The sequence below is a fragment of the Podarcis bocagei genome (assembly GCF_964188305.1).
Source record: "Podarcis bocagei genome assembly, chromosome: 10".
Lineage (NCBI taxonomy): Eukaryota > Metazoa > Chordata > Lepidosauria > Squamata > Lacertidae > Podarcis > Podarcis bocagei.
Window position 1 is genome coordinate 9201504 of NC_138135.1, and position 26484 is coordinate 9227987.

A 26484-nucleotide genomic window follows, 5' to 3' on the forward strand; every position below is an offset into this window, starting at 1 on the left:
GTTCACCTCTGCATAGCTCCAGCCTTACTTCAGATATTGTGATATACTGAAATATCACAATGTTTAACTGATGATATATCGTGATGTTGAAAACCAGGTATCACCCAGCCCTATCATACACCCCTCAACATACCCTACTTCATAAAGAAAAACAAAATAAAATAAAAAAGCAACAAAGAGCACTGCCTCCATGATATTCGTCTTAATGATCTGGGTTGAAGGGTCTCTTAGCTGTGTCCTAGTCTCTCACATACAATCATAGAACTGTAGAGTTGGAAGGGACCACAAGGATCATCAAGTCCACAGTATTAATTTTTAAGCACCCTTTATTCCTCCCATTTATTGTATTTTTGTCCTGTTTTTCCTCAGTGACCATGCTTCATTCCAAACATTACCTTCCATTTTACTAGTGAGAAGGTACACTTCATTAATAGAGGATGGCTTGATGTATCAGGCACCTGTTGACTCGTGTGAAGGTTGCAAAATCCTGGATTGCTGAAGGTGGTTGGTTTCTTAAAAATATCTCCAGGAAAGTGAAATTAAATTCTGCTGCACCTAGCCTGGAGCTCTTAAAAGAAGCAGATGCTATCATGATATGCAGAAGCAGGTAGCACAATGGAAATAATTGGGGGTGGGGGAGTGAATACTTTCCAAGCAGAATTTTCCATTTTTAACTCTGAAATTCACATTGTAAAACTTGATGTTCAGTTTTGGGGGCTAATCTGTGTTTGTGACACCAGCTCAGGGTTGGTGCGAGCAGCTGCCTTAGATTAAGTTAGTCAAGCCTCCGGGATTGAAGCCCTGGTATTAGACTACTGCAGTATGTTGTACATGGTCCTAAGATAGCTTAGGAACAGCAGTTAGTCCAAAATACAGCTGTGATACTATGAAGTAGGGTGGTTTAGGCCTGGGCTTCACCAACTGCAAAAGCTCCACGGCAAAGTGCTGATTTTTCACTTTTGATGCTCTTCAGGCTTGGAACCATGAGACCCATAGGACCACTGGTCCCCGCAGGTGCCTGCCCACAGTTGAAGGTCTTCAACAGAGGCCCTTATTCAGGTGCCCCCACCATCAGAAGCATGGCAGGTCACTGCAGAATAAAGTGCTCTGCAGTCGCATGCTGAATGTGGAATGCTTTTTCCAGGAAGACTCCCCTGGCACCCACCTTGATGTCATTTCATTTATTTTCCCAGGCTTTCCAAGCTTCTGTAAACTGATTGTAGACAGCTTGGTATTTGCTTTTGAATCTGCTAGACGATGTGTTTATAATTATATTTTACATTTTGGCATTGTAATATTTTAGTTTTAAATGTGCTTCATTGTGATTTGTAAGGGTTGTTTTTTTGTTTTTTTGTTTTGTTTTTTTGGTAAGTTACCCCCTTCTGGAGAACTGTTGAAGGGTGGGGTATGAAATAAAACTTGTGTTCATAGCAGGGCAGGGCAGCTTTCAAGCTGGAAGCAAGACAGGCCCAGGAATCAGTACAAAAGCTTATTTTGAGCTTTAAATATAAGCCTCTATTTTCTTATAATGTGACATGAGCTGACATGGTGTGAAACAATAAAATTAGAGCGATATATTCAAATACACCCACCCCACTCAGCCATGAAGCTCTATGGGCGATCTTGGGCTAGTCACAAGCTCTCAGCCTCACCTAATTCAAAGAGTTGTTTGAGAATTTAAATGACAGAGGACCACATCCACAGGTTTCAGTTGCTTAGAGAAAAGGCAGGACACAAATGTACATAATAGATATTCATTTAAAAAATGTTTTTAAAATCCTATCAAATTTTAGAACATTTTGATTTACACATTTTGTTGTTTCTTAGTTTAAATATCAACTATACTTTGGAGTTAGGAACCCCATGCGCATCGCCTTGTCTGTTGATTTTTGCCTTCAAAGCGGTCCAGAAAAGAGGCTTTCATCCCTAGAATACAATCAATCAGAACCTTCATTGTACAAATTCTGCTAAATTAATGGAGTTTAACAAGACGACATCCACATTCCTGCACAATTCACATGCATTTCTCAAAATTACCTTTAAGTAGATTGTGCCAAAATTATTTTACTTTAATTCCACACCAGGAAAAACCAACAGAGGCCACAATAGGCACACATACAGCTTTTAAAACATGAATTCCTTTTTGTGCATCTCACTTTAATCCAAAATAGACATTTAACAAGAACCTTTTCACAGCTCGGAAACTTCCAAGCCATGCTCTGTCTTAGATCCTGAAGCTTTTATCAGTGTTAAGGAAAAATCAGAGAGAACAGAATGAAGGGCAAAAGTTGCCTTCCTAATAACCTAAACCAGATATCCATCTTCTATCGTACAGTTAAGTGCAAAGAACTAAAGCATATTCTGCCGGGAAGGGGGGGGGGGAAACAAAAATGAAAGATAAAAAAAATCTGTAAGAGCTGAAGTTGCTCGACATCCTATAGCTTAATAAGGGGGATGATTAAGAAGACAGCATGTTAATTTTCTAGCACTAGAAAAAAAGATTTATAACAATTATATTTATTAATTTCACCTTGACAGTAATGTACCAATTAAAAGGGAAATTAATTACACACCTTACAATTGCATAGTTGAAAGTCAAAAACTTACTAGACAAGTTAATCCTAAATTAACACAGTAAAAAGGGGGGAAAGGAGGTAAAGAATTCTTGCAAATGATAAATGAGGATAAACATTTGCAAAATGGACTGCTCAGAATTAAGAACCGGCAGGAGGGGAGGGGGGCTCCTATACTACAGAGGGTCTTTTCCGTGGTAGCACCCAAGGACTGCAGAAAACTGGTAGAAAACGAACACCAGAAGGCAACATTGATTCAGCTCTAGTTCAAAGCTTGCAAGGCGTTCATATTCATAATCACCGGTGCTTGACTTTGAGTTGTAGTGATTGTGATTTTTATTTTATGATTGCTTCCTAAAACCTGAATTTTCCTACTGCTAATCATTCCTGAAATAGAAACATGGTACATGCATATTCTTTTTGGGCCAAATAGATACAGCAGTTTTTTCACCACTGCCATGATCCAAAATTCTCCAAATACCATCGACTGTTTCTTGATTGTTGTTGTTGTTTAGTCGTTTAGTCATGTCTGACTCTTCGTGACCCCCTGGACCAGAGCACGCCAGGCCCTCCTGTCTTCCACTGCCTCCCGCAGTTTGGTCAGACTCACATTAGTAGCTTCGAGAACACTGCCCAACCATCTCGTCCTCTGTCGTCCCCTTCTCCTTGTGCCCTCCATCTTCCCCAACATCAGGGTCTTTTCCAGGGAGTCTTCTCTTCTCATGAGGTGGCCAAAGTATTGGAGTCTCAGCTTCAGGATCTGTCCTTCCAGTGAGCACTCAGGGCTGATTTCCTTCAGAAGGCTGATATGTACATTCAAATACCTTGTTGCTAGTGAAATCGAAAAGGGCAAATGTTCACCCCGTTATTACTTCACCCATGGAAGTATAAAGAAAGAGATGTGATCATTGTTGCCATTTGAAGATTCCTGCAGCTGCCTAGGAAGCCCAGTGCTTAAGGATGACAAATGATGTGCAAAGGTTAGGAGGGATAATCTCAAATCTGTCCATATGAGCTTTAGAACAGGCATGCAAATTTAATGTGAAGAGCCTCTAACCCAAGCAAGGGCAGATATACCTGCAGGCAATTTGGTTTAGTTCCAGAATGCGGAAATTCAATTGTCAAGCAGGCCTTAAGGACATCTGATAAACTTTTCCTTTTAAAGCAAAATGATTTCAGGAAACCACAGCTCCGTAGAATACAAAAAAGAAAAAGAAAAATCTTGTTCCCAATCTCCAGGGTGTTTGAAGGAAACTCCAGAACAGGAATTAATTGGCAAGAAAAGATGCCGGTATTTGTAGCTGCTTCCGTGAGAGCACACCAACACTCCTTCCAAGGCATCCTACTTGCAGATACAGAAGGCAGAATCACACAACACAATTTTTAGATAATGTACAGAACATCCTCATTACTGCTAGCATCCAATGTCTTGAGGTAAGGGCATGGACAATTTATCCACAAGTTATACCAGGAAAAGGACTCTTCATACTCCTCAACGAGAGAGGATGCACACCTAAGCTTCACAAGATGATTGCGTCCTTCCATGTGCACCACTGTCCAGTGTGACAGCTCATCCTCAGATACCTTTCCTATAAAGAGTGACGTGAAACAGGGCTGTGTTCTTGCCCCAACTCTCTTTGGCGTATTCTTCTCCCTGGTGCTCTCCTATGCCTTCACTGTGTACTTTCACTCAAGGAGCAGCGGGGGTCTGTTCAACCTGGCATGTCTCTACCCCAACACAAAACTGTGGCTGGCCCTTATCTGGGAGATGCTGTTTACAGATGACACAATCTTGACAGCCCACTCCGAGGAAGCGCTACAGAGACTCACCAGCTGTTTTGCCCAAACCTGCAGGGAGTATGGCTTTACTATCAACCTAATGAAGACCAATACCAGCGTGGGCGACCAGACGCTTGGACAAGCACATTGGCAAGGCAGCCACGGCAATGGCTCACATCTCCGAAAGGGTATGGGAGAATGTGATGCTAAGGTCAAATACCAAGATGAAGGTCTACCAGGCTTGCATGCTGACCACACTGGGAGGCTTGCATGCTGTCCACTGGGAGGAACACACAGAGAAGAAATGCCCTGGTGCATCTACAACAGCACAACCAGACACCTTCATCTGCCCCAGCTGCAAGAAGACATGTCTCTCCCATATCAGTCTCTACAGCCGCAGCCGGAGCTATAACTCTCCAACAGTTTGACGTCACTCCCGAGACAGACAGATGCCAACCAATACCAAGGAGGATATTGGTTCAAAGACTCCTTGCTCCTAAGCACACCCCATTGCTGCCATAAACTAAGAATGAATAAAATTGTCATTTCCTAATCAAACATGAAAAACAGTCAGAAACCAGTAGGGGAGCATTTCAGTCTCCCAGAATATTCAACAGGCCTTCAATTCATTATACTCCAGGCAATATTTTCAAATGGTGAATCAAGTGTAAAACTCATTAGCAAATCTGACACTGTGGAACTTTGTGTCAACAAATCCTGAGAATGGCTAGCTGACTACAGGAAGTCCCTCTTTAGGTGCTTATTGATCTTGCTATGTCTATTTATCATCCCTGCCACTAGATGGGAGGGAACAGAGTTAAATTCATTCTGAGTTGGTCTCATACCGATGTTGATTTGACCTTTTCTTCACCTGTTGTCTCATAATACTGTGACACATACCTATTCTTGTACTGCTTGACCTTTACACTTCCTTTTCTTGAAAAATGAAATCCTCGACACAAACCATTTTCTTCTATGTACAATGGATATAGAAATGTACTGAGCTGACTACTTATACAAAGTGTGCATAGGTGAAATCACTCAAGGGTATCTCTCTGTGAGAGACAGACAGACAGACAGACAGAGAACAGAGGCAGAGAGACAGAAATTCCAAGAATAGAGTTAAAAGCCAGCAAAGAAAACAGCTCTGAACCCTTGATTAAGGTTTGCATTTAACTATCAGGCCCGATAAAAAAAAATCCAGCTGATGAGTAGCTATTTGGCCACACAGAGAGCTGTTATTTTCCATCCACTTTAATAATCAAAGAGTTCGGATTTGCTCCTAATGCGACATTGATGAACGGGAATGATGCAACCGTTGACAATGATGAACCAGAATGACGGGCTCAGGCTTGATTAAAATTAGCCCTTTTTTCTTTTCTTTTTACTGTGGAAGGCTACAAAAAGGAGGAGAAAGGAACTTAGCCTTCAAGCTTAAAATCTATTTCTGTTGCAGATGAAAGCAGAGCATTTACTAGCCACAGGACAAGGAAGGCAATTAAGCCATTTGTGTGTATATATATATATTACCCACTGTAAACACCTGCAAGACATCTGCATTATGCTCTTTTCTATCAAAAACCACCAGCACGAGGTTCCCCAGTAACAGCTATATGAATTATCCTGCTCATGTACAGTTTACTCTCTCTCTCTTGAATAAAAGCACCATGTTCCCTTTTATCACAATGAATTTATGAATCCAGATGCACATCCTCTAATAGCACACAGAATGACAAAATCATGACAGACAAACCTTCTGTCTCTTTCCGCCCTTACCTCTTCCAATCAGGATAACCCCCACTGTTCTTTGTTTTTGCTACTGGTCTTCAGAACCCCACTCAGCCATTGGGTGTCTTTATGACACTGCCCAAGGGAAGCCGGACTAGGGATCGCCTCCTGAGCAATCAATCTGATTCATACTCTTCTAGAGGCTGGGCTTTGCTGCCCTACTCTCCAACCATCTTCTTTTGACCACATATATGAGACATACTGCATTTAGGCAAATAAGGAATTGCTAGTGAGATCAGGATAAGCAAGATTTCAACGAAATCTTGGCAGGCAGGAATTGAAAGAAAGCTTCAAGTGGTCAAACCCAAGTCTTCTTCGTTTGGTGCGAAGGAGGAAGTTAGTAGGGCCAGGCCAGTATCAGCACCAACCACACCACAAAGCAGACCTAAAATAGGTCTATCCTAGGAGTCTGCTGCTGGAGCTGAAAGCTTCAGCTGAACTCTGACATACAGCAAGGAAAAGGTTCCCTCCCCTGCTCTGAGTAGAGAGTAAGGCCAAGCACCATAGCCTTCACAGTTAGGCAGCCCGTACACCTCCTGCTGTCTTGCCCAGGACACATCTTGAGGTTGCACACTCCAATTCCCTTCTGTGCCTAAGGAGGGCTCCAGGGCCTGAGTGAAACAGTCCCGATTACCTTTAGGCTGTAGCCTCCTGCCTCAAGAACCCCAGTTCAAGCACTGAAAGTTCCTGACAGTGGCGAGAAGGGAGAAGAGTGCTGAATTATTTATTTTATTTATTTCCATACCTTCGGATCATGAAATTTCAAGGTAGTGCACACTGCTAAACACTTAAATTAAAACAACAACAACAATTAATTTAGAAACACAGGTCATCATTAAGGTGGCTGGCTAATCAAAAATTAAACAGCTGTAAAGGCCTGTCTGCACACACACAAAGAGAAGTCTTCAAGGGACACATGAAAGTCAAATGTGAGGATGTCTGCTGAATCTGTGCTGGAAGAGTGTTCCACAGCATGGGAGCAGCAACATGAAACACTCGGCTTATAGTTCACCCAAAACATATGCAAGGTACTGGAAAAGCTTAGCTTATTTTGCAATCAGCCTATTTCATGTCAAGTAACTGCATATGTTTTAACTGCCTAAATTTCCTCCATCCCTTCTGCCATGTACACAGGCATGTCAATTCACACAGGTGCCCACACGTTTTGCGACCTGTGCAGTCAGAGCATTCAGTAGCTGTCAATATTTCAGGATCTCTGAGGAAAACGCTGAGAGCACTGGAGGCACAAGTATAATTATTTTGTTCACTAGAGACAATAATTGGCTGGTTCAGAAGTAATGAGATAATTCAAATGTAAATTCATTTTTAAGCAGGAATATTAATAATGGCTAATCTAGAAAATTATATTGCAAACAAAAGAATATTTTGTTTATAAAAGGGGATAAGCAAAAATAGAAGGTTAGGGTTGTCCCAACTAATTTGCAGATGGGAGGTAAATTCAAGATGCCTTGTCTCACAGTCAGAGAAACGTAATGGGTTTACCATTAGTGAAAAGGGAACCTCTCTGGAAGTCAAGGGTGGCAAATGTAGGTTAAGCACACCTGGAGTTTGGGTGCGGTGTTCCAACAAAATCAGCTACCTAGAAATGAGAGTTAAGAACTTGGGAGTAGATACAGTTAAGCAATGCCTATTGTGCCATATATGTTCACATAGTACAGGAGAAAGCCTAGTAACTAATCCAGGTGAGAAGTGTCTTTGTATTGTGTCTATCATTTAGATTTCTTGGAACTGAATGTCAAACAGGTGAGACTTGGAACAAATATTGCCATGCCTTTAGGTTGTGATCTATGTGAAAAAATAAGCAGATTACACTGGCATCCTCATCTCACATTTGCTCATCCACTCAGCCATTGGTTAGCAGTAGAGTAACATTTCCTTAAATATCCCTATCATTTGGTGGGTATTTTGCTGGATAAACATTAATACAGCAAAGGCAATTCAGAGTCCACACCTAAGAACAAAGATATGGCCAGTTGGCATGTAAGTTCTATGAAGTTCTCCAAAGTTATTTCTGGGTACAGATTCCTCCCCCATTACACACCATTGCTTAGAACCCCCAATCCTGAAACCAGATCCTGAAACTTTTTAAAGGAAAAAGGCTGAAATGATTGTTTAGTAGCAATCAATCAATCAATACATGGCGGCTAAGCAAACATGAACAATCTTATCCCCAAAATAATTTGGTGAAGTTACAGACTTCACAAAACACAGGTTTTTATAGCAGAACTCTAAAATAAGTGATTAAAATGAAATGGGAGGGTGTGCTTCTCCTCTTGAAAGGCATACCTCAGTTCTGTGTTGAAGATGACAAAGGCAGCAGCTCACAGAGCAAGGTTATATCTGCCTCTCTTTGAATAGTGGCATTTAGCAGAAAAAGTGGAGAAGTATTAGTCCATGTAAAGTTGTTTTTATTTACCATTTGAAGTCTCAACGGTACATAATTAGAAGATGTTCAAAAGGACAAATGAGAAGTAGCCACAGAATGGGTGAAGGTTGCATATTATTGTTCAGATTATTTTTAATTTAAAAAACAACAACCAAGAATATTAAGGTGCCTTAAAAGCTCCTCTCATCCATCACCCTGCCATTTAACCTCCACTAATTATACTTCAGCCATCCCTGATGTACGCTTACCTAATCCATGATCAATTCCATCAGCTTCTTTGGGAATTGCTTCCATTAGCCAGCTATTCCTTACAGGTAAGGTTTTCTTTCAAGCTTTATTCCCTGATTGCACTCACATATCCTTTCTCTGGCAAAGCTTGCAGATTCAGGTTGAGCTCACACAAGCGATCACTTGGTGCAATGCATCTTTCCCCAAAGACCATGCTGGCTGTGGCTGAAGGGGGTTGCTTCCCAAACATCTGGGGGGCATCAGGTTGGGGAAGGCTGGTGTAACAGAAGAGAGCCAACTGCCTTGCCGCCCATTGTGAGGGAACCGTACAATACAGAAAGAGACCGTGGTGATTATGAAGAAAAGTAGAAAATTCATTATGACAGTCTAAAGGGAGTTCAGGGTTTATTGCTCATGGACGATGGGATATGGCAGAAAATAAGCTTTCCATGTATTTAAGCGGCACTTTTTTCAAATCTAGTCCATTCAACTAAAACTGGTCTGTGAAAGAGCTCGCATTTTCTGAGACTTTGGACAGCCACAGACAGCTGAAATAGGCAACATTGGGCTAGGTAGATTGGTGGCTTGCCTCAAGGGCGTCATCTATGTTTCTTCATGTGCACAACCATAAAGCAATTAATTTTTTAAGAAGCAGAGAAGTAAAAATAAGAGAGCACGCCATAGCATTAAGGGTAAATCTAGCAGGGTCAAAAGCTTGTTGAAATACAACTGTCCTTAGAGCTCAGCTAAGAATTTGTAGTGGTCATTTGAAGCTTTCAGGGGACGGAGTTCCATAGCTTGGAGGCCATTGCTGAAAAGACCTTTTCCCATCTCTTTCTGACTTCTGATTGTGGAGGGACATGAAGCAAAGTCTTGCATGAATATTTCATTACGCTTGATCTATTCAGAGGACTACTGGCTGTGCTGAGGAACAACTGCTTCATAACCAGATGCAATAGATGCGCCTACAGCAGTCAACCCCGAGACAACTCACAAAGCTACAAGCCAAGGCTTCATTTCTTTAAATTTCTTCACCCAATAGCCTTGGATTTCTTGTTTATGCATCTGCTACCTCTTTCCTCTAACTGCAGATGACAAGAGTTAAGCCGGAGATAACAGCTTAACCTTAAAAACTTGGAACCTCATTATGATTTCTATACATACCACCCACAGACAGACACATGAAGGAACAAGTCCAAAGCCCAAAGAGTAGAACTTAGCCCCATTAGCCCCTTCCCAAAAGTGAAGCCTATGCAGATACTCTTTGTCAAGAGTCATTTTCCTCCACTGCCAGCAGAACAAGCAGAACTGTATCTTGATTTAAGTTAAGGCAGAAATCAATAAGAGAGCCTTGACACTCAAATGTACTCTCAGTACTGGAACAAGCACTTATCATTCTTTCTCAAGGACAGCTTCAACAGCCAGCAGCTTCTGCTATATAAAGCCTCCATTAGCTTGTTCAGAAGGTATGTAAAATGCTGCACTTTTAGATGGTGAGAAATGTCATGCTGGGTCAAGACCAAAAGGTCCACCTGGTCCGGAACTTTGTTGTCTCCAATAGGGGCTAGCCAGGTCCTCCTGGGAAGTTCTCAAAGCAGGGCACAACCTGACTTTCCTCCCTTCCAAAAGATGGAGGATCCATTTAAATCAGCCTAATGGCAGCCACTGATAGAACTAACCTGCCCATGAGTGACAATTTTTTTTATAAAAGGGTAATCTGAGGCAATAGCTATCATTACATCCTGTGGCAATTAATTCTGGAACTTGAGATGGGGCATCCAAAACCACACACAATATTTCTAGTTATGGGTATACTGAATTTATAATGGTATTAGAGTATTTTCCTCTTATATTTTCCTCCCAACACTGAATTTGCCTTTTTACATTGCCACAGAATACCGAGCTAAGGTTTCCAGTGAGCTGCTTTCTACTATGTTCACAACAACAACAAGGCTTGCCTGGATGGCCAAAGCCAATTTAGAGCTCATCAACAGGTACATTAAGATGAGATTGCTTTGCTCCCAAAGTGCTCCACTCCTGCTTTTACATTACATTTAATATTGCTTGTGCTTTTTTAAATGTACATTTTAAGGTTATGGAAGAGATGCAGTGAAGGCGGGAGGAGGCGAACGCAGGAGGAGGAAATAAATAATCACGCAAAAGGTTTTGTTTCATTGTTGAATTATATGGACCAGTAAATCCATGCCCAAAGCCCTACTCATAAGCCAAATTCTTTCTCATTTCCCAGCTGGTATGCCTTCACCTAACTTCCATCTCAACCTATTTACTAGATATTGTACATATTTTCTTGGGCTTGGGTGCTGTTTGGGATTTTTTGGTGGGGGGTTGTTGTTGTTGTTGTTGTTGTGTATACAGTAGTACCTCTGGTTAGGTAACCCTCTGGTTACGTAAACTTCGGGATACGAAAGCGGCAAACCCGGAAGTATTTTACCGGGTTTTGGCGCACGCGCATGAGCAGAAACAGTCCTCAGGTTGTGGAAACCTCGGGATCCAACCAGACCTCCAGAACGGATCCCGTCCACAACCAGAGGCACCACTGTATTTGTTTTAGATCCTCCTGTGATTTATGTGAAAATTGTTCAGTTTGGTTGTGTGTTTTTTAACATTTTATTCATTGTTCATTACTGCTTCTGTTATGTTGTAGCCATGTAATTTTTCCATGTTGTAAGCTACTTTGAGCATGGTTTGAATTGTGAAACACAAATAAAGTTATGAATACTCCCCTTTACCCTTTCCCTGTTCATGTCCCTTTCTGCACCAAGAGTCAATTACTAAGCCTAAGGGTTATGGCTGTGGAAAAGCAAGGAACCAAGACTGTCACCAAGGCTAATTAATAAGTTGGGCCTGCCTACATTATGTTCTGGATGTTCATGAACAGCAGTGCCTGCTCCCAGTGCCTGCCTAAATATAGGGGCCAGAGCATTAACCTTTCACATGCTCTCCACAACCTGCTCACTCCCCAATTCTTCCACTCCCTCAGCTTAGCACAGGATCTTGTTCATTTGCAGTGAACAGAGCTGCACAAATTTGACCGGGGATGATTCTGGCTGGTTCCCTTGGTAACACCAGAAAGCAAGCAGACAAGTGCTATCAGAGGAACACTGTGCAACCTTAGGCACCCTGGCAGGCAATTAATGGCCAAGATTTCAGCATCTAACTGTGTTAGGCTATGCTAGCACTTTCGGCTGCAGCTGCTGGGGCACAACAGGAAGCAGGGCAGCAGCAAACACTTTACGTCTGAGAACACAAAAGCCAGTGTTTGCACCAGATCCACTGGATTCTCTCAGTCTGCCCTCAGGATCCCCAGCTCAAATGTATGCCAGTGTCAAAGTGACAGCGAAATAATAATAATAATAATAGTAGTAGTAGTAATAATAATAATAATAATAATAATAATAATAATAATAATAAAAAATGCACCCTCACTATTGTACAGAACTCCTGGATAGTTACTAATGAGTGCATGTTCTCCAACACATATGCACATTCCTGAGTAGTATTTTTCTGCTTAAAACCACACACACAAACACAGAGGGGTGGGAGAGACTCTTAAGGAATCCCTGCTTGTTCTAAGATTTCATGCAAAAATTGTACATTCATGAAACTGGGGGAAACAGATGATTCAGTTTCAGAGCTGGCAGAGTGAAGGCACAGTCAAGGAGACGCTTGAAAGGCAGCCAGCAGATTGGAACCAAGCGGAGCCACCGCCTGGCATAGCAAGGCAAGGCAGATAAGGGGTGGGCAGGAAAGCAAATAAGCAAAGCCAGCATATAATTAATCAGGCCAGCAGCCTGGTCTGTATGGTGAGGAATGGAACGAACTATCCTGGCATAGCTGTCTGACTGGATTCTTAAAAAGGAGTGCCCCCACACTGCAACATTTTGGTGCGAGCTCACCTGTTTAATTGCTACCAACATAACTCTGATGAGAGCTCCATAGGGAGCTGTCCTTGGTCCTGAACCTCAGCTATCTACCTCAGCTATCTTCCCTTCCTCTGCTCCGCCCCTCTAAGGCAGTAGAAAAGAGCTTTCCGAACTTTTCATGTTTGTAAAACACTTTTTAGACATGCATCATTTCGCGACACAGTGATTCCGTTTTACTAGCAAACCAGAGATTAAACTAACCCCTTTCCAGCCCTGGGAGATGCGCCACACAACACACCTGCACTCTGAAGCCGACACACTAACGTGTCACAACACACAGCTTGGAAAGCTCCGCACTAGAACAAGAGAAAAGGAAAGAACTCATTCACCCAGAAACAGTCTTAGAATTCCTCAAAGAAAGACCAACAAAGTACATAATGCACGAGACACTGAATGCTTGTGGATTTTAGCTGTGTTTACTGATGTTGGCAGCTATATAAAGACCTCTGCTAGTCATCTGTGGTACATTTGACACTCAAAAAGGAAGGCAACCTGTGACTTCCAGCCTTCAGAAGTGTTCCCTGCCTCCCAACCTGGAGGCTATTCTTTCTTGCCACTAAAAGGTAGATAGCTATTTAATGACAAGAGTAGGCAACCATTAACTCTCTATTACACCTTTATTTGGCTGGACTCTGAAGAGCTTAAAACGTTGAGCCTGTAACATAATTCATTTGCAGAACTCCACAGCTAATTTATTATTTATTATTGTTTTAAACAGGATCTCCAGGCACCAAAATTAGTTGGTTTAATTTTGCCAGCACTCCTCTCCACCACATTGCCTTTCTAAAAGTCTGTTATTAACTCCCAATGAAGACAATCAAACCCATAATTTCAACTCCACACACTTTTATTTAAAAGTATCTGAATTTGCTTAGCCACTAACATTTGCATCCAACGCCTTATTATGAGGAATAGGGGGAAAGTCCTAGAACACTCTCCCTGCATTCAATCTCATGGAAGTTTGGCAGTGTGCTGCCAGGAGTCCAGGAAGCACTCTGCATAGCATTCAGCTGGTGGGAGCATAACTGAATGACCTCCAAGAATACATGTGCATATACAGGTATCAGAATTTGGTTCTATCTTGGAGCTGGATTTGGGTAACTCTGGCATAAAGTACAGAGGTGTTGGTGTTTGCAGAGTGTGTACAGTTTCATGAGGGTAACATTTTGACAGCTGGACTGAATCCAAAGGATCAGGCTGCATGTTATGTTCCTCTTTTTTCTGTCAAATTACTGATGAAGTCAGATTTCCTTATTTTCCACAATCCACTCTGCTGCCACTAGCAACAGAGGAAGGTAAGAAACTATGCAAAGCACTGAAACCCAACAGCACTCAAGCAGCTGGAAGTCCCGTTCAGATCCCCCATATAGCTTATGAGATTTTAACAAACACTGTCTACGATTCCTCAAACTTACTGTTCTCTACCTCGGCTGTAAGGACTTGAAACTTACTTTTAAAATTAAGAAACCAGGAAGAGGAGTATACATACAGAGTGTACAAAATTCTGAATATTGCTCATCATGACAAAATCATTTTCTGCTTACTTAATAGGAGTCTTTGGTGCATCTGCTTTCTGTCTGCACTGCACTGCTGCCTCAGTTGCATATGGTTATTTTGGAAGGTGGAGGAAGAAGGTTTAGCAGGTGGATTTTTGAGCTAGATGGCCTTTTAGTTCCAGTGATCCTATACTCTGATTTCTAGTAATATGCATTTAATAGCATAACTGCTTATTTCTCAGGACTGGGAGCTATGTTACCCCAAACTTAAAAGACCATCTAGCTAGGACAGCTGGAATTATGCAGTAAACTTTAACTAGAGAATCAGTGGAGTTTAGGTGGGCCAATGTAGGATTCATTGGCAGTTAAGTTAATCTTGCATATAGCAATCTTTGTATATAACGGCTACTTTACCACTTTGAGGTTTTTTCTAGAATAATGCAGTATATAAATTGTATAAAATAAATAAATTTTCATATTGTCCCTTCTCCAAGATTCTTTTATGTATAATGTGCTTTTGATTTCTCCCTGATACTTTTATGCTTTTATGGAAACTAAGCCTTATGAGGAACAGTTGAAGGAGTTGGGTATGCTTAGCCTGGGAAAGAGGAGACTGAGAGGAGATCTTCAATATCTAAAAGGCGATCACATGGAAGATGGAGCAAGATTGCTTTCTCCTGCTCCAGAGGCTAGGATACAAACCAATGGATTCAGATGACAAGAAAGGAGTGTGGCGTTCGTACGGAGCCCACCCCACCCCCCGGTCGTCTCACGGACTATTGACCCATACACCACTAATCCGCTGCCACCAACCAGGTCCTCCCTGGTAAAATCACTTCAGTCTCAGTCAGCTTTTCAATTCATAAAGAAGAGTGTATTTTATTTCAGACTTAAAACAAAACTATTACGGCATTCCAAACAGTGTTCCTCTTTACTTTCTTATTCTTATGTTCCTCTCTCTATCTCTTCTACCACCCCACACTCAAGGACCAACTGCCCTAACTGTCTCTCTATTACCAACTGCCTTTCCCAACCAGCCAACCAACACAAAAACAACCAACTACCCACCCACAACTCCCAACGAACTAATTTCAACTCCTCCCAGAACTCCTTTATAGACCCACTGACTCCACCCCCTGGGTTCTGTCTGTGCAGCCTATTTAACTATTTCCCCTCTAGCACTCTCTCATATATGGTAACGTCACAAGGAGATTCCAACTAAACATCAGGAATAACTTTCTGAGAGTAAGAGCTGTCCAATAGTGGAACAGATTCCCTCAGAATTGAACTAGATGACTCTTGGGGTCCATTCCAACTCTATAAACTGAAATTTATTTACTGGTCTTCTGAGGGTATTTTTAAAACACATATTACCAAACAGATTATAACCTCCCAGGTCCTGTTGCCTCAATGGACAAGAGGGTGGTGACCAAATTAAAAACCTCATTTTCACAAGAATTCTAGGTAACTGCTTATTAATGAACCCATTGAGCCTCTTCACTAGTGGGCACACTGACAGATGCAAAAAGCCTCCTGAGTTTTACTGTACTGTTTACTAGTCTACCACCAAATGAGAAATGCATCTTTAAATCTAGGGAAGAGGCCCTCCAAAAATACTTCCATATTCATTAAACACAGAGAAAGTGTCATTTTGTTACAGTTGCTGACATGTATTTGTTGCAACAAACATGCAGCTTTTACACTAGGGAGACTCTCCAGTAGCTGAGGATGACAATTAAGTCAAATACAACTGCTTGATCATGGCAATTAAAACTCCCAGAGAGGAACACGGGAAGCAATCCAAGCTCCTAATCACTTACAATAGTTTTGATATCATTTTAGAAATTCCAAGCTTCAGACCATCAAGTCTTTATTATAATATTGTCATGCAATTAGCCCAGAATTCAGAAACATTAACGAGTGTTTAAACTGCTCCCCTTACACAAGGGGAAGCACAACTAGCACTAGTAACAGCCCTTGCAAGTCACTCAGAATAAATAGTCATAAGCAGGGTTAGTGGAAGGAGTTTTACAGAAACATGTTGTGCCACCATGTGACATTTTTTTCAAACAGCAAAAATGACTGGCTTGGATAGGAAATGAGGCAGAGAGTTTTCCCCAGTTGACTCTATTAGCGGCAGTTAAGCTGGTTAGAGCTGGTGATGGTAACACCAAGGTTGTAGGTTCAATCCCCATATGGGACAGCTGAATATTCCTGCATAGCAAGGGGTTAAACTAGATAGTCCCATAAGCTCCACAATTCTATGGTTCTATGGTTCCTGGAGGAAAATTGTGGGGAACCTGTGAGAAGATGGAGTAGATAGTTTCTGGAGCATTTTTTGAAACCAGAAAGCAAAAGCAAAGTCCCCACCACCACCACCTTGAGATTCCACAAGAGCTAGGGGGCTTTTTACAAAGACTGTGGGATTGTGTTGTGGGTAAGATCTGAATGGGCCTTGGACTGACACACTCATTTTCCAGCTACTTTCACGGCAGAGAAAAGTTTTCAGCCGAACGAAGAGATCCTGCACTCAGGCATGAGACAATTCCTACTAACTGAAGACCCACAACCCAAGCACCTTGAGGGACAAGACTAAAAAGGAGAAAGCAAAGCAGGAGGGAGAAGTGATGCATTGGTAATATATGTATTAATGAGAAGGAAGGGCTGGAGGCAAAGAGCAGGAGAGTCATAAATCAGCCACCATGAATACAAACTCAAGAGTCTGAGCAGCAGTCGCCACATGGTCTGTTAGAGACTCTGTCTGCCTAGGACAAGCTCAACACCATCGACACTCATATCTGTATCCTATGACTGGCCACTTGTGACCAAAGGAAGGGCTTGCCACAGTTGCTGCTACGCAGAGCACTTGCTGGATTTGACTCAGGAAGCAAATCAAAAGGCATTGAGTTCAAATGGCCCAGTTACCTTGGCAAGCTTTCCAGCTCCCAAGACCAGCTGGAAGAACAGACTATGAAGGTTATGGAGATTATGTGTGTGTGTTTCTACATTATTATTATTAGTAGTAGTAGTATTAGTGGTGGTAGTAAGGTAAAAGGTAAAGGTACCCCTGCCCGTACGGGCCAGTCGTGACCGACTCTGGGGTTGCGTGCTCATCTCGCTTAAGAGGCCGGGAGCCAGCGCTGTCTGGAGACACTTCCGGGTCACGTGGCCAGTGTGATGAAGCTGCTCTGGCGAGCCAGCACCAGCGCAGCGCAGCGCATGGAAACGCTGTTACCTTCCCACTATAAAGCGGTACCTATTTATCTACTTGCACTTAAGGGTGCTTTCAAACTGCTAGGTGGGCAGGAGCTGGGACCGAACGACGGGAGCTCACCTCGCCGCGGGGATTTGAACCGCCGACCATACGATTGGCAAGTCCTAGGCACTGAGGTTTTACCCACAGCGCCACCCGAATCCCTGAAGTGGTGGTAGTAGTAGTAGTAGTTTTAATTGAATTTTTATATACCGCCTAAACCCAGAGGTCTCAGGGCGGTTCACAGAATATAACACTATCAGCATAAATGCTGCTTTTTCATTCCAACCAACAAGGGGCCGCCTTGTGCATGAAGTATCCTAGCCGCTGTCTTTATAAATCTGTTCGTTTCCTGACTGTGGTTTTTCTAACTGTGCAATCCTAACCATGTCTACTCAGGAGTAAATCTTATTGAATCCACTGGGGCTTACTTCCAGGTAAGTGAGCTTCGAATTGCAGCCTTAGTCAGGATAAAGGAAAATCAATTCACACAAACGCCAAAGGACAGGAACATGGATAAACTCCAGAGGTGGTGCATGGCAAGTCCTTGAGGTTAATTAAGAAAAATTAAATCCCACGAGGCCAGAAGGCCAAGGACGTGTCTCAAATCACAACATGAGGCATGACAGAGATAAGAACAGAATGGTGCAGTGAGGGGAATATCTTCATTTTTCTACACTTGAGTGAAATGGAAGGTCTAACATTCAACTCCGGGGGAGTTGCTGCACACACCTCAAAATGCTTTGAGAGCATTAAAAAGGCAAAAACAACAAATGAATGGTGAATATTTCAAATCAGTTTCAATAGGAGCACCTTTTAGCCACAGCACGATAGCAATGAAAAAGTTTGACAGGAGCACTTTAATAAGGGCATTTGAGGCCACTTCCTAACCAGAAAGCCCACCCTCAATACCCCAAAATAGTACACTTCCAAATCCAGAGATTCATAACTGAGCCTCCCAATTTAAACATAGGTAGGATGGAGACATAAAGTTCCGAGTCTCACAACAGCAACCGAGTCTTCAAGTGAGCACTCAGGGCTGATTTCCTTCAGAATGGATAGGTTTGATCTTCTTGCAGTCCATGGGACTCTCAAGAGTCTCCTCCAGCTAGAAGCTTCTAATAAATATTTTCAATGAAATTTGACCTTCAAGTATTTAAATGCTGTCCTTCATTCAACAGCTAAGCTCTCCGCTATTGACGCCCCATACCATCTAAGGGGCTGACCCATAGTTCACGGCAAATACTAGATTTGAACTCAGGATTTCCTGGTTCACCGTTCAGTCTCTTAGCTACTTCACTCACGGCCATTTTTTAAAACCAAAGTAATTTAACTTCCCGCTTGAGATATCACATTTCTTTCTTCCCTGACCCCATCAAGATTTATAATGCATATGTATGGCGAAATTCCAACTTGGTCTTTCTATAGTCTTGTCTTATACCATAAACAACAAGGTATTCCTCCCTGTTGGGGTATCACATTTCTGGCAACATGAGGTGGTCTCTATTGGCAGCACTTTCTGGCAGCCCATACTGGGTATCTGTTCCAGACGGTATTGTGCTCCCAAATTCTGAAGTTGAGACACTAACAGTACTGCAGAAAAGCTCCCAAGGTAAAGCTTTCGACTGCTTGCACCTTTCGACAGCAATTAAGCCAGCTCTGTGTGTTACACAGCAGGGATTAAGTTGTCCTGCTCCTTATCACAGACACTTAGGCCTTGGAAAGAGTTGGGGTTTGTTTATTTTTAATAAGCAACAGCTCCAGATAGGAACTACAGATCAGAAAATGGCTGAAGTCATAAATGCTTACACACGGAGAGAAAGCTTTGTGTCAATAGAAAGGCTCCTTCTTCCCAAAAGGCTATCAATATTTTGAGTGTTCAGAAGGAGGAATCTCAGTAAAGGTGTCTGTCTGCCGGAAAATGCAGAGCAGCAGCTGTTGTCTAATAAGGCAATGCTGTTGTAATTCAGACGCGAAAAATGCAGAAGATGCTTTGCTTATCAAGAAAGGGTGAATCCTCTGTAGCCATTTTGAAAGCAGGTGCCCTCCCCACATAATCTAAACAAGAAAAAGAATAAGGTATCATGAATATTCATTCTACACAGTGGACATCTTTGGATGGATTTATTCCACACAGTAGCTATCTTTGGATATTTTGGGGGAGGGTATGCAAAACAGGAAACCTAGATGAATTCCAGCAGGAGATACCCCAGCTAATTTGGAGAGCTGCAGATTCTAAAATGTGAACCATGAGGAGGCAAAGCTTGCAACAACTGTTCAACCTGCAGCCCCAGCAAGAAAGAGAATACAGGAAGGCAGGAAAAAGGATCATTCCCAGGACACTGACTATGGCTGACTAACTCAAGAAAAGGAACTGGGCTTCTCTTCAGCTTCAAAGAAATCACAGGCAAAAATAATTTCATATGAAACAAACAACTCTAGAAGGACCAAGGCACCCTCCAAGCTCTGAGAAAAATGAATATGCACAGCAAGTACTGTACCAACATTATGTTCTCAGTAAAAGAGAATATCCTCACATGGGATGTGTGGTAGCAGTGCTGGCTCTTTGGACTCTTTGACTCAAGCTCATTGTCCATCCTTCCCATTCAGACAGAAATGTTTTCACTCTTACCCCCTAGTGATCAGTCCCCCCAAACCAGATCCCTTGTCCAGTTCCAGTCACTTTTCTCCTAGCAATCAGCTTGAAAGTCGCTCTGCAAGCTCTTTGATATTAAGCATCAGCCATCTAGTTCCATTAGTATTAAAAAGCTATCACGGGTATCACTGCGGGGTTGAGAATAGTCCCCATCAAAAAAAGATCTCACATTGAGGTGCCTACTTGGTACATATAGCAGGCCCATCTCTGGATTGCATCACTGATGCCACACTGAGGGCTGCGGCTGCTTTCACAGGGGCTGCCCACCAGGTTGTTAACTTCAGCCATTTTCCTCCTCTGAGGCACAGCTCCAAAAATTTCTACAGGAGATTGCATTCAGCACTATTGGAGGAGGAGAGGGTGGTGTCTAGAACAGTGTTTCCCAACCACTGTTCCGCGGCACACTAGTGTGCCGTGAGATGTTGCCTGGTGTGCCGCGAGATGTTGCCTGGAGGGAGGCGGGTGAGTCGGGCGGCGAGAGGCGGGGTGGCGGCGGCGAGGAGAGGCCGCCCAGCGTGGGGCTCTCGCCGTCTGCCTGCCTGGCTGCCTGCGAGCTCGGCGGGCAGCGCCTCCGTCCGCAGCGCCCGCCTCACGGCTCTCATTCCCTGCCCCTGCCAAAGCTCACCCAGCCAAGCCGCGCTCTCCTTCCTGCCTCGCTTTGCTGCCTCCCCCCCCACCCCCAAAGCTTGGAGGTTCCCCGGCAAGGGGGAGGGAAAAAATTGAAACTTACACTTTCGTGCGTCCCTCCCGGCGCGACGCTGCGCGCTGACGTCACGGGGCTGTAATGGTGGTGTGCCTCGAGATTTTTTTCATCAAACAAGTGTGCCTTTGCCCAAAAAAGGTTGGGAAACACTGGTCTAGAAGTCATGAGCTCCCTTAACTCCTGGACTCAGCTGCCTCTCTGGCCTGAGACTAGAGCCCAGTCACAACCACCCTGAGGGAAGTCCCCCATGCTAGGACTCAGTATGGCTGCTGCATTTGTGTCCTCTGGCCAAGAGACAGGAAGTGCTGCTGTCTACAGCTTGCTGCTTCCCATATCTTAGTTCAATGAGAGTTGAAAGGCAAGCAGCCACCTCTTGCCCAGGATGAGTTCATGACAATGTTGGGCTTCCTCGGCTAGAGGTGTTTGTTAGCCTTGTAGCCATCTTGGATATGGAATGCAACAAATTATTTGGGGGGGCTGGGGGGGTATAGGAAAGTCCAGGCCTGTCAGCAAAAACAAGATAGAAGCTGTGTTAGGCTCTTCCCACCAGAGGGAGTTTGAACTTCCTGTCTAAATAACCCCCATCTGGAAGAAGGAAGGAAGAGCTCTTCTATCACCAAAACAGAATTCTTACAGACTTAAAAGCAATCTCTGCAGCACATGGATAAACAATTTAATTCCTTACATATAGATTCTGTTTCTCTTTTCTTCCTTCCCGCCCCCTTTTCTTTTGCTGTCAAGTTATCTGACCTCTGTTTGATAATCTCATTTCCTGAAAATCAAAATACCGGAAATTTAAGCTTCCTAGAGTGTTAATTGTGACCCTGCTCCATTGCTAATCAAAAAATTGGATGTTTTGCATGAAAATGCTGCTCTAATTAATTCTCAGTCATAAAGCGCCCTGGTTTTAATAACCCCTTCTTGATTGGATAGCCTTTGAAGAGACGGTTGCTGCTAATCTGCTACACTAGAAAAATCGCACGCAGAGGAAATAATAAGTGGGCTTCTAAGGTCTGAATGAGATTATTGCATTAACACAGCCAAAGCGAAGAGGAGCAATCCCTCTGCCCCAACCTCAAATAAAGCTCCGATTTTGATGGGGTGGGGAGCAACCAAGACACTCGAGAGAACAGAAAGTCCCCTAGCTGCATTCCTCAAGGCAGAAAGAGCTCTTCATTTAAATTGTTCTGCCATTTTGAGGTTCCTTTTCAAAACTTAGGGCATCCACCTGCCACAATGCCTCTTTAAAAATGAGACAAGAACACATCAGTCCTTCCTTCCCCCTCCCTATCTCCTCTGAATGACAGCGTATTATCATGCGCAACTCTAAGAGTGCTGAACTGAATTTTCATTACTCCAAACGTCAAAAGCAGTTTGTGTCACCAGAGAACACAGATGGTTGTCCTAGGCTGCCTTTTTTTGTTGCTGCTGTTCTTGGTTAACACCAATTGCATGAGCCACAATAGATTGTGCCTTGCAGAAGAGGTGGGTTCTTCCTGGGAATGCCATTCCCTATAAACAAGGCCTGAACTACATGCTCAGCAAAATCAGTGTCTGCTCTGAACTTTACGATATCCCACTGCAGGCACAGGGAACTAAATTTCTGAAGGCGCTTCAAAAATTCCCTGAACATAGAAAAAGCTAGCACAAGAAGGTGGTAGAGAAAAGGGCAGACTGCTTTGCAACCAGGTAGACTCAGCTGTTCTGTTCTTGGTTCATGAAGTAAGTTGTCAAGAGAACCTTGCAATTATCTTCCAGAACTTGGGAAGACTAAATATTGGTGGAAACCTGCCGGTTGCTTTCCCTGCCTCTTTGTGCCCCCCTGAGGCTCTTCAAATTCTCTCACCGCATGAACTTTCTTCATGGACTTAGTTGGCAAACTGATATGAGAGCACTGCATCGGTGTGGAAAATGACTTGGGTTCCCTATGGTGACTTAGAACAGAAATATCACCTGCTGTATCTAACGAAAATCTCAGATTCACACTGGCTTTGACAAAAACATGCAACTTGCTTGCAAGACACATCCTAGTAACCGGATCTCTCCTTCGGCATGTTGATTTCACTTGAAACCCAACATAGAGGAAGGATGCCCTGAAAATATACTATTAATCAACATTTTTATCTAGCAAAGGTAAAGTTATAAACACAGCCTCCATTAATAGTTAAGATGTTTATTATCTAAGCCAGAGCTTTCCAAACTTTTCATGCTGGTGACACACTTTTTAAACATGCATCATTTTGCAACATGGTAATTCAGTTTTATTAGCAAACCAGGGGTTAAATTAACCCCTTTCCAGCCCCGGAAAGAGTATGGGGAGCGTTCATGAGAAACACCTACATACACGACACACCGTTTGGAAAGCTCTGATCTAAATCTTGGCTGACCAAATTTTGCAATGATGCACCCTGAAGCAAAAGAAAAAATCCTAATATTCTGGGTTCTGAACTGGCAGTGAGTGACCAAGAAAAGGATCTTGGGATTGCGGTGCTTAACTTGATGAAAATGGCAACTCAGTGTGCAGCAGCTGTGAAGAAGGCAAATTCCATGTTAGGGATCATTAGGAAAGGGATTGAAAATAAAACTTCCAACCTCAAAAAGGACATTGTCATGCTGGAAAAAGTTTGGGAAACAGTAGCCAAAATGATCAAGGGGCTGGAGCAACTTTCCTATGAGGAAAGGCTGCAAGATCTGTGAATTTCTCATTTAGAAAAAGGGTAAGGGGGATATCATACAGGTGTATAAAACTAGGAATGGTGTTAAGTAGATGGGGAATTTTTTTTTATCTTGCTTTCATAGTATTAGAGCCTGTGACTGTCCACACTGGAAGATTCCAGAGACACAAAAGAAAGCACTTCTTCACACAGCACAATGTTAAACTATGGCATTCACTCCCATAAGATTATAGTGGTGGCTGCCAACCTCAATGGCTTTAAAGGGGGATGAGACAAATTCATGGAGGGCAATGGCTGCTGGTCATAGTGGTTATATATAACCCGCAGGATCAGAGACAAAATGCCTCTGAAAAGCAGTGGATGGGGATCATGATCAGAGACTGCTGGTGCCAGGGCCAGCACAAGTTTTGCTGCCTGGAGTGAAGAACAAGACCCTCCCTCACTGCATATACAGAACACAAACAAGGCAGCAGCTGAGTCTTCCTCACTAGTGATGGGACAATAGTTTCCACTATTCCTGAGAGCAGAAGGCTAGTTTAGCTGGCGTAGAGCAGCCAGTGTGGCACACACAGCTCTGTCTTCCCAACAGCTTGCTACACTCCCTGCATCTAGTGATGAAGGCAGCAGCCTGACTAATAGCAGGGCTGGCCCTAGCTACTACGCTTGTATCCTTGTGAGCTTCTCACTGGGGTATTCTCTTCTCCACTATGAGAATGAATGCTGGAATAGCCCTTTGGTCAGACACAGAAAGTCTCTTCCAATGTAATCACCCATGACTCTTGACTAAGCTGCTGTTGAATGTAACTCACTGGCATGGATATATAAGCAAGCATTATACCAGCTCCACTTCTTGAATGCTCCAGATAATCTGAATTAAAGTTTGCATTTGGGGCTGTTTTTCCCTTGCACAATTCTAAGTTACCTTCCATTCACTTCCAAATATTGCAAGTCATCTGCATTAAATGCTGTAACATTTCTTGTGAGGCAAGCTCCAAATACTTTTCTTGATGTGCAGACATACCAGACCAAGATCAGGGGGAGGGGTGAGAAGAGGCAGGTTAGGGGGCCACAAACAGCTTCTTTCACAAAGTTCACTGGGTGGAATGGTCATTACTTTTCAGCCTAGCTTACCTCACAAGGTAAAATGTGAATGATTATATAGCAGCATGAGCATTAGTTAGTACACTGGGATATGAATGCTCATACATATGAACAGCATACCTCTGCACATCACAGAAAGGCTGACAGCTTCCTCCCTAGGAAGCAGAACACAGGAAAACTCTGAATATTCTCAGATCAACTTACAGGTCATTCTCCTCCATTGCAAAGTGAAAGTCTGGAAGAAATGTGCTTCTGAATGAAAAGGCCATAACCCAATATAGAGCTACATGTGCAAAAGCCTACTGACTCATCAGATTAATTAGGCCTTTATTTGGTGCTGGATTGTAACACTCAAAACAACTAGCTCCTGAATCAATCCTAGAGAGAATTTGGCTTTGCTCCTGAGAAAGCAGCTAAAAATTGAATATATTTGTTCCCTCCACACCTTCTCTGCCCCCATGACACCAAGGTAGGGTTTGTTGCAGATCTGTTGAATTGCAGGGTCAGATTTACTGCTTTGCAGCTAATGGGTAACTTTAAAAAGGGAATGGCACTTCCCTCTCGGCTAACTGTGTCAGTGTGCTGGTGTGAATGCTGCACCCCCAGCCAGTTTCTAAACGCAGGAAACCTGGCAGGCAAGAGAGCAGGAGAGGCTGTTCCTCTAAAAGCTCTGAGCATCCACCTCCAAGTCACGTTGGCTCCACATTTTATGGCAGAGTCAGAATCAGCAGGGGGCATTGGTAGCGACAGTAATTAAATCCTATAGTGTCTGCTATGCAAAGGGCACTTCATTAATTACAAGGAAGGTGACGGCTGTGCTGTGCAGCTCTTTGACAACCATGCCGCTTGGTGGAATTAACTATACTATTAGTGTAATGTATAAGAAAGCTATTAGGGATGTAATAGTAAATTCATCTGAATACAAAATTTTTAAACACAAACAACGCAAACAGGCTCTCTCTTTTATCAAGGAAATGCCAAGATCTCACCTCTCACTGTTAGATTGGCATTTTATAGCAGCTCACCCCTTGCATACACACCACAACCACAGTGTATAACTGGGTAATTGCATTAGCTCACCTTCATCCCTTGTTAGCCTTTGCCTCTCCCCTTCCAACCCAGCATCTGGTTTTGAAATGCAGAGAACTTTGAATGGAAAGATCCCTGGGTCAGGAGCCTACTTTCCTTCCTTCTTCCAACAATGCTGTAAGGGGCCAGGAACATGGATGGTTCTATCATAAGCAGCAAGCAGGCCCTCGCAACTAAGTGTTGCAGTGGATCTCTAGTCTCTCTCTCTCTCTCTCTCTCTCTCTCTCTCTCTCTCTGTGTGTGTGTGTGTGTGTGTGTGTGTGTGTGTGTGTGTACTACCAGAGCCTAGCATTAAAAATACAAATACAAACGTTAAGAACAATAAAATCAGAGAATCAGAGAATTGTAGAATTAGAAGGGACCACAAGGGTAATCTAGTCTAACCCCCTGCAATGCAGTAATCTTCTGTCCAACGTTGGGTCTGAACACACAACTGAGATTAAGAGTCTCATGCTCTACTGACTGAGCTGAAGTGATAGTTAGAACATTTGTTCCAACTTGGGTCTATCTTTATGTGCTTTTTAGTTTAGGTTTTTTTTATGAACAATTAAAAGTGCAACTAGTCTGCTTGCAAGTCAATGTGACTTCTGCATGCAACTGAGTGTTTGGAGGAGATCTGAGAATAGCAATTTAAGTAGACTGACATTTTCTGCAACCTGCAATAGCTCGGATGTTTTCATTTTCTCATCTCTTTCCCTGGTCTGAGGAAAGTCACTGTTTGGTCCATATTTCCTTTAAAGCAGGAAGAGAGAGGGAGAAAGAGGGGGGAGGAGCATGCATGCCCAGGTCTAC

At 43.0% G+C, this 26484-nt stretch overlaps 1 protein-coding gene across 2 annotated transcripts in view; it reads right to left on the reverse strand.

Annotated features, from left to right (window-relative positions):
• EXOC4 (exocyst complex component 4) overlaps positions 1 to 26484 on the reverse strand; it is a 353985-nt gene that overhangs the window by 211778 nt on the left and 115723 nt on the right. Inside the window, exon 10 of one of the 2 annotated variants that reach the window (XM_081209900.1) lies at positions 19257 to 19526. The exons of the other annotated variant lie outside the window; for it this stretch is intronic. Within the exon in view, the coding sequence (XP_081066026.1) occupies positions 19435 to 19526 (92 nt within the window). The 3' untranslated portion in view covers positions 19257 to 19434. Of the gene's footprint in view, positions 1 to 19256; positions 19527 to 26484 lie in introns of those variants that run through there. 2 annotated transcript variants of the gene reach the window in all.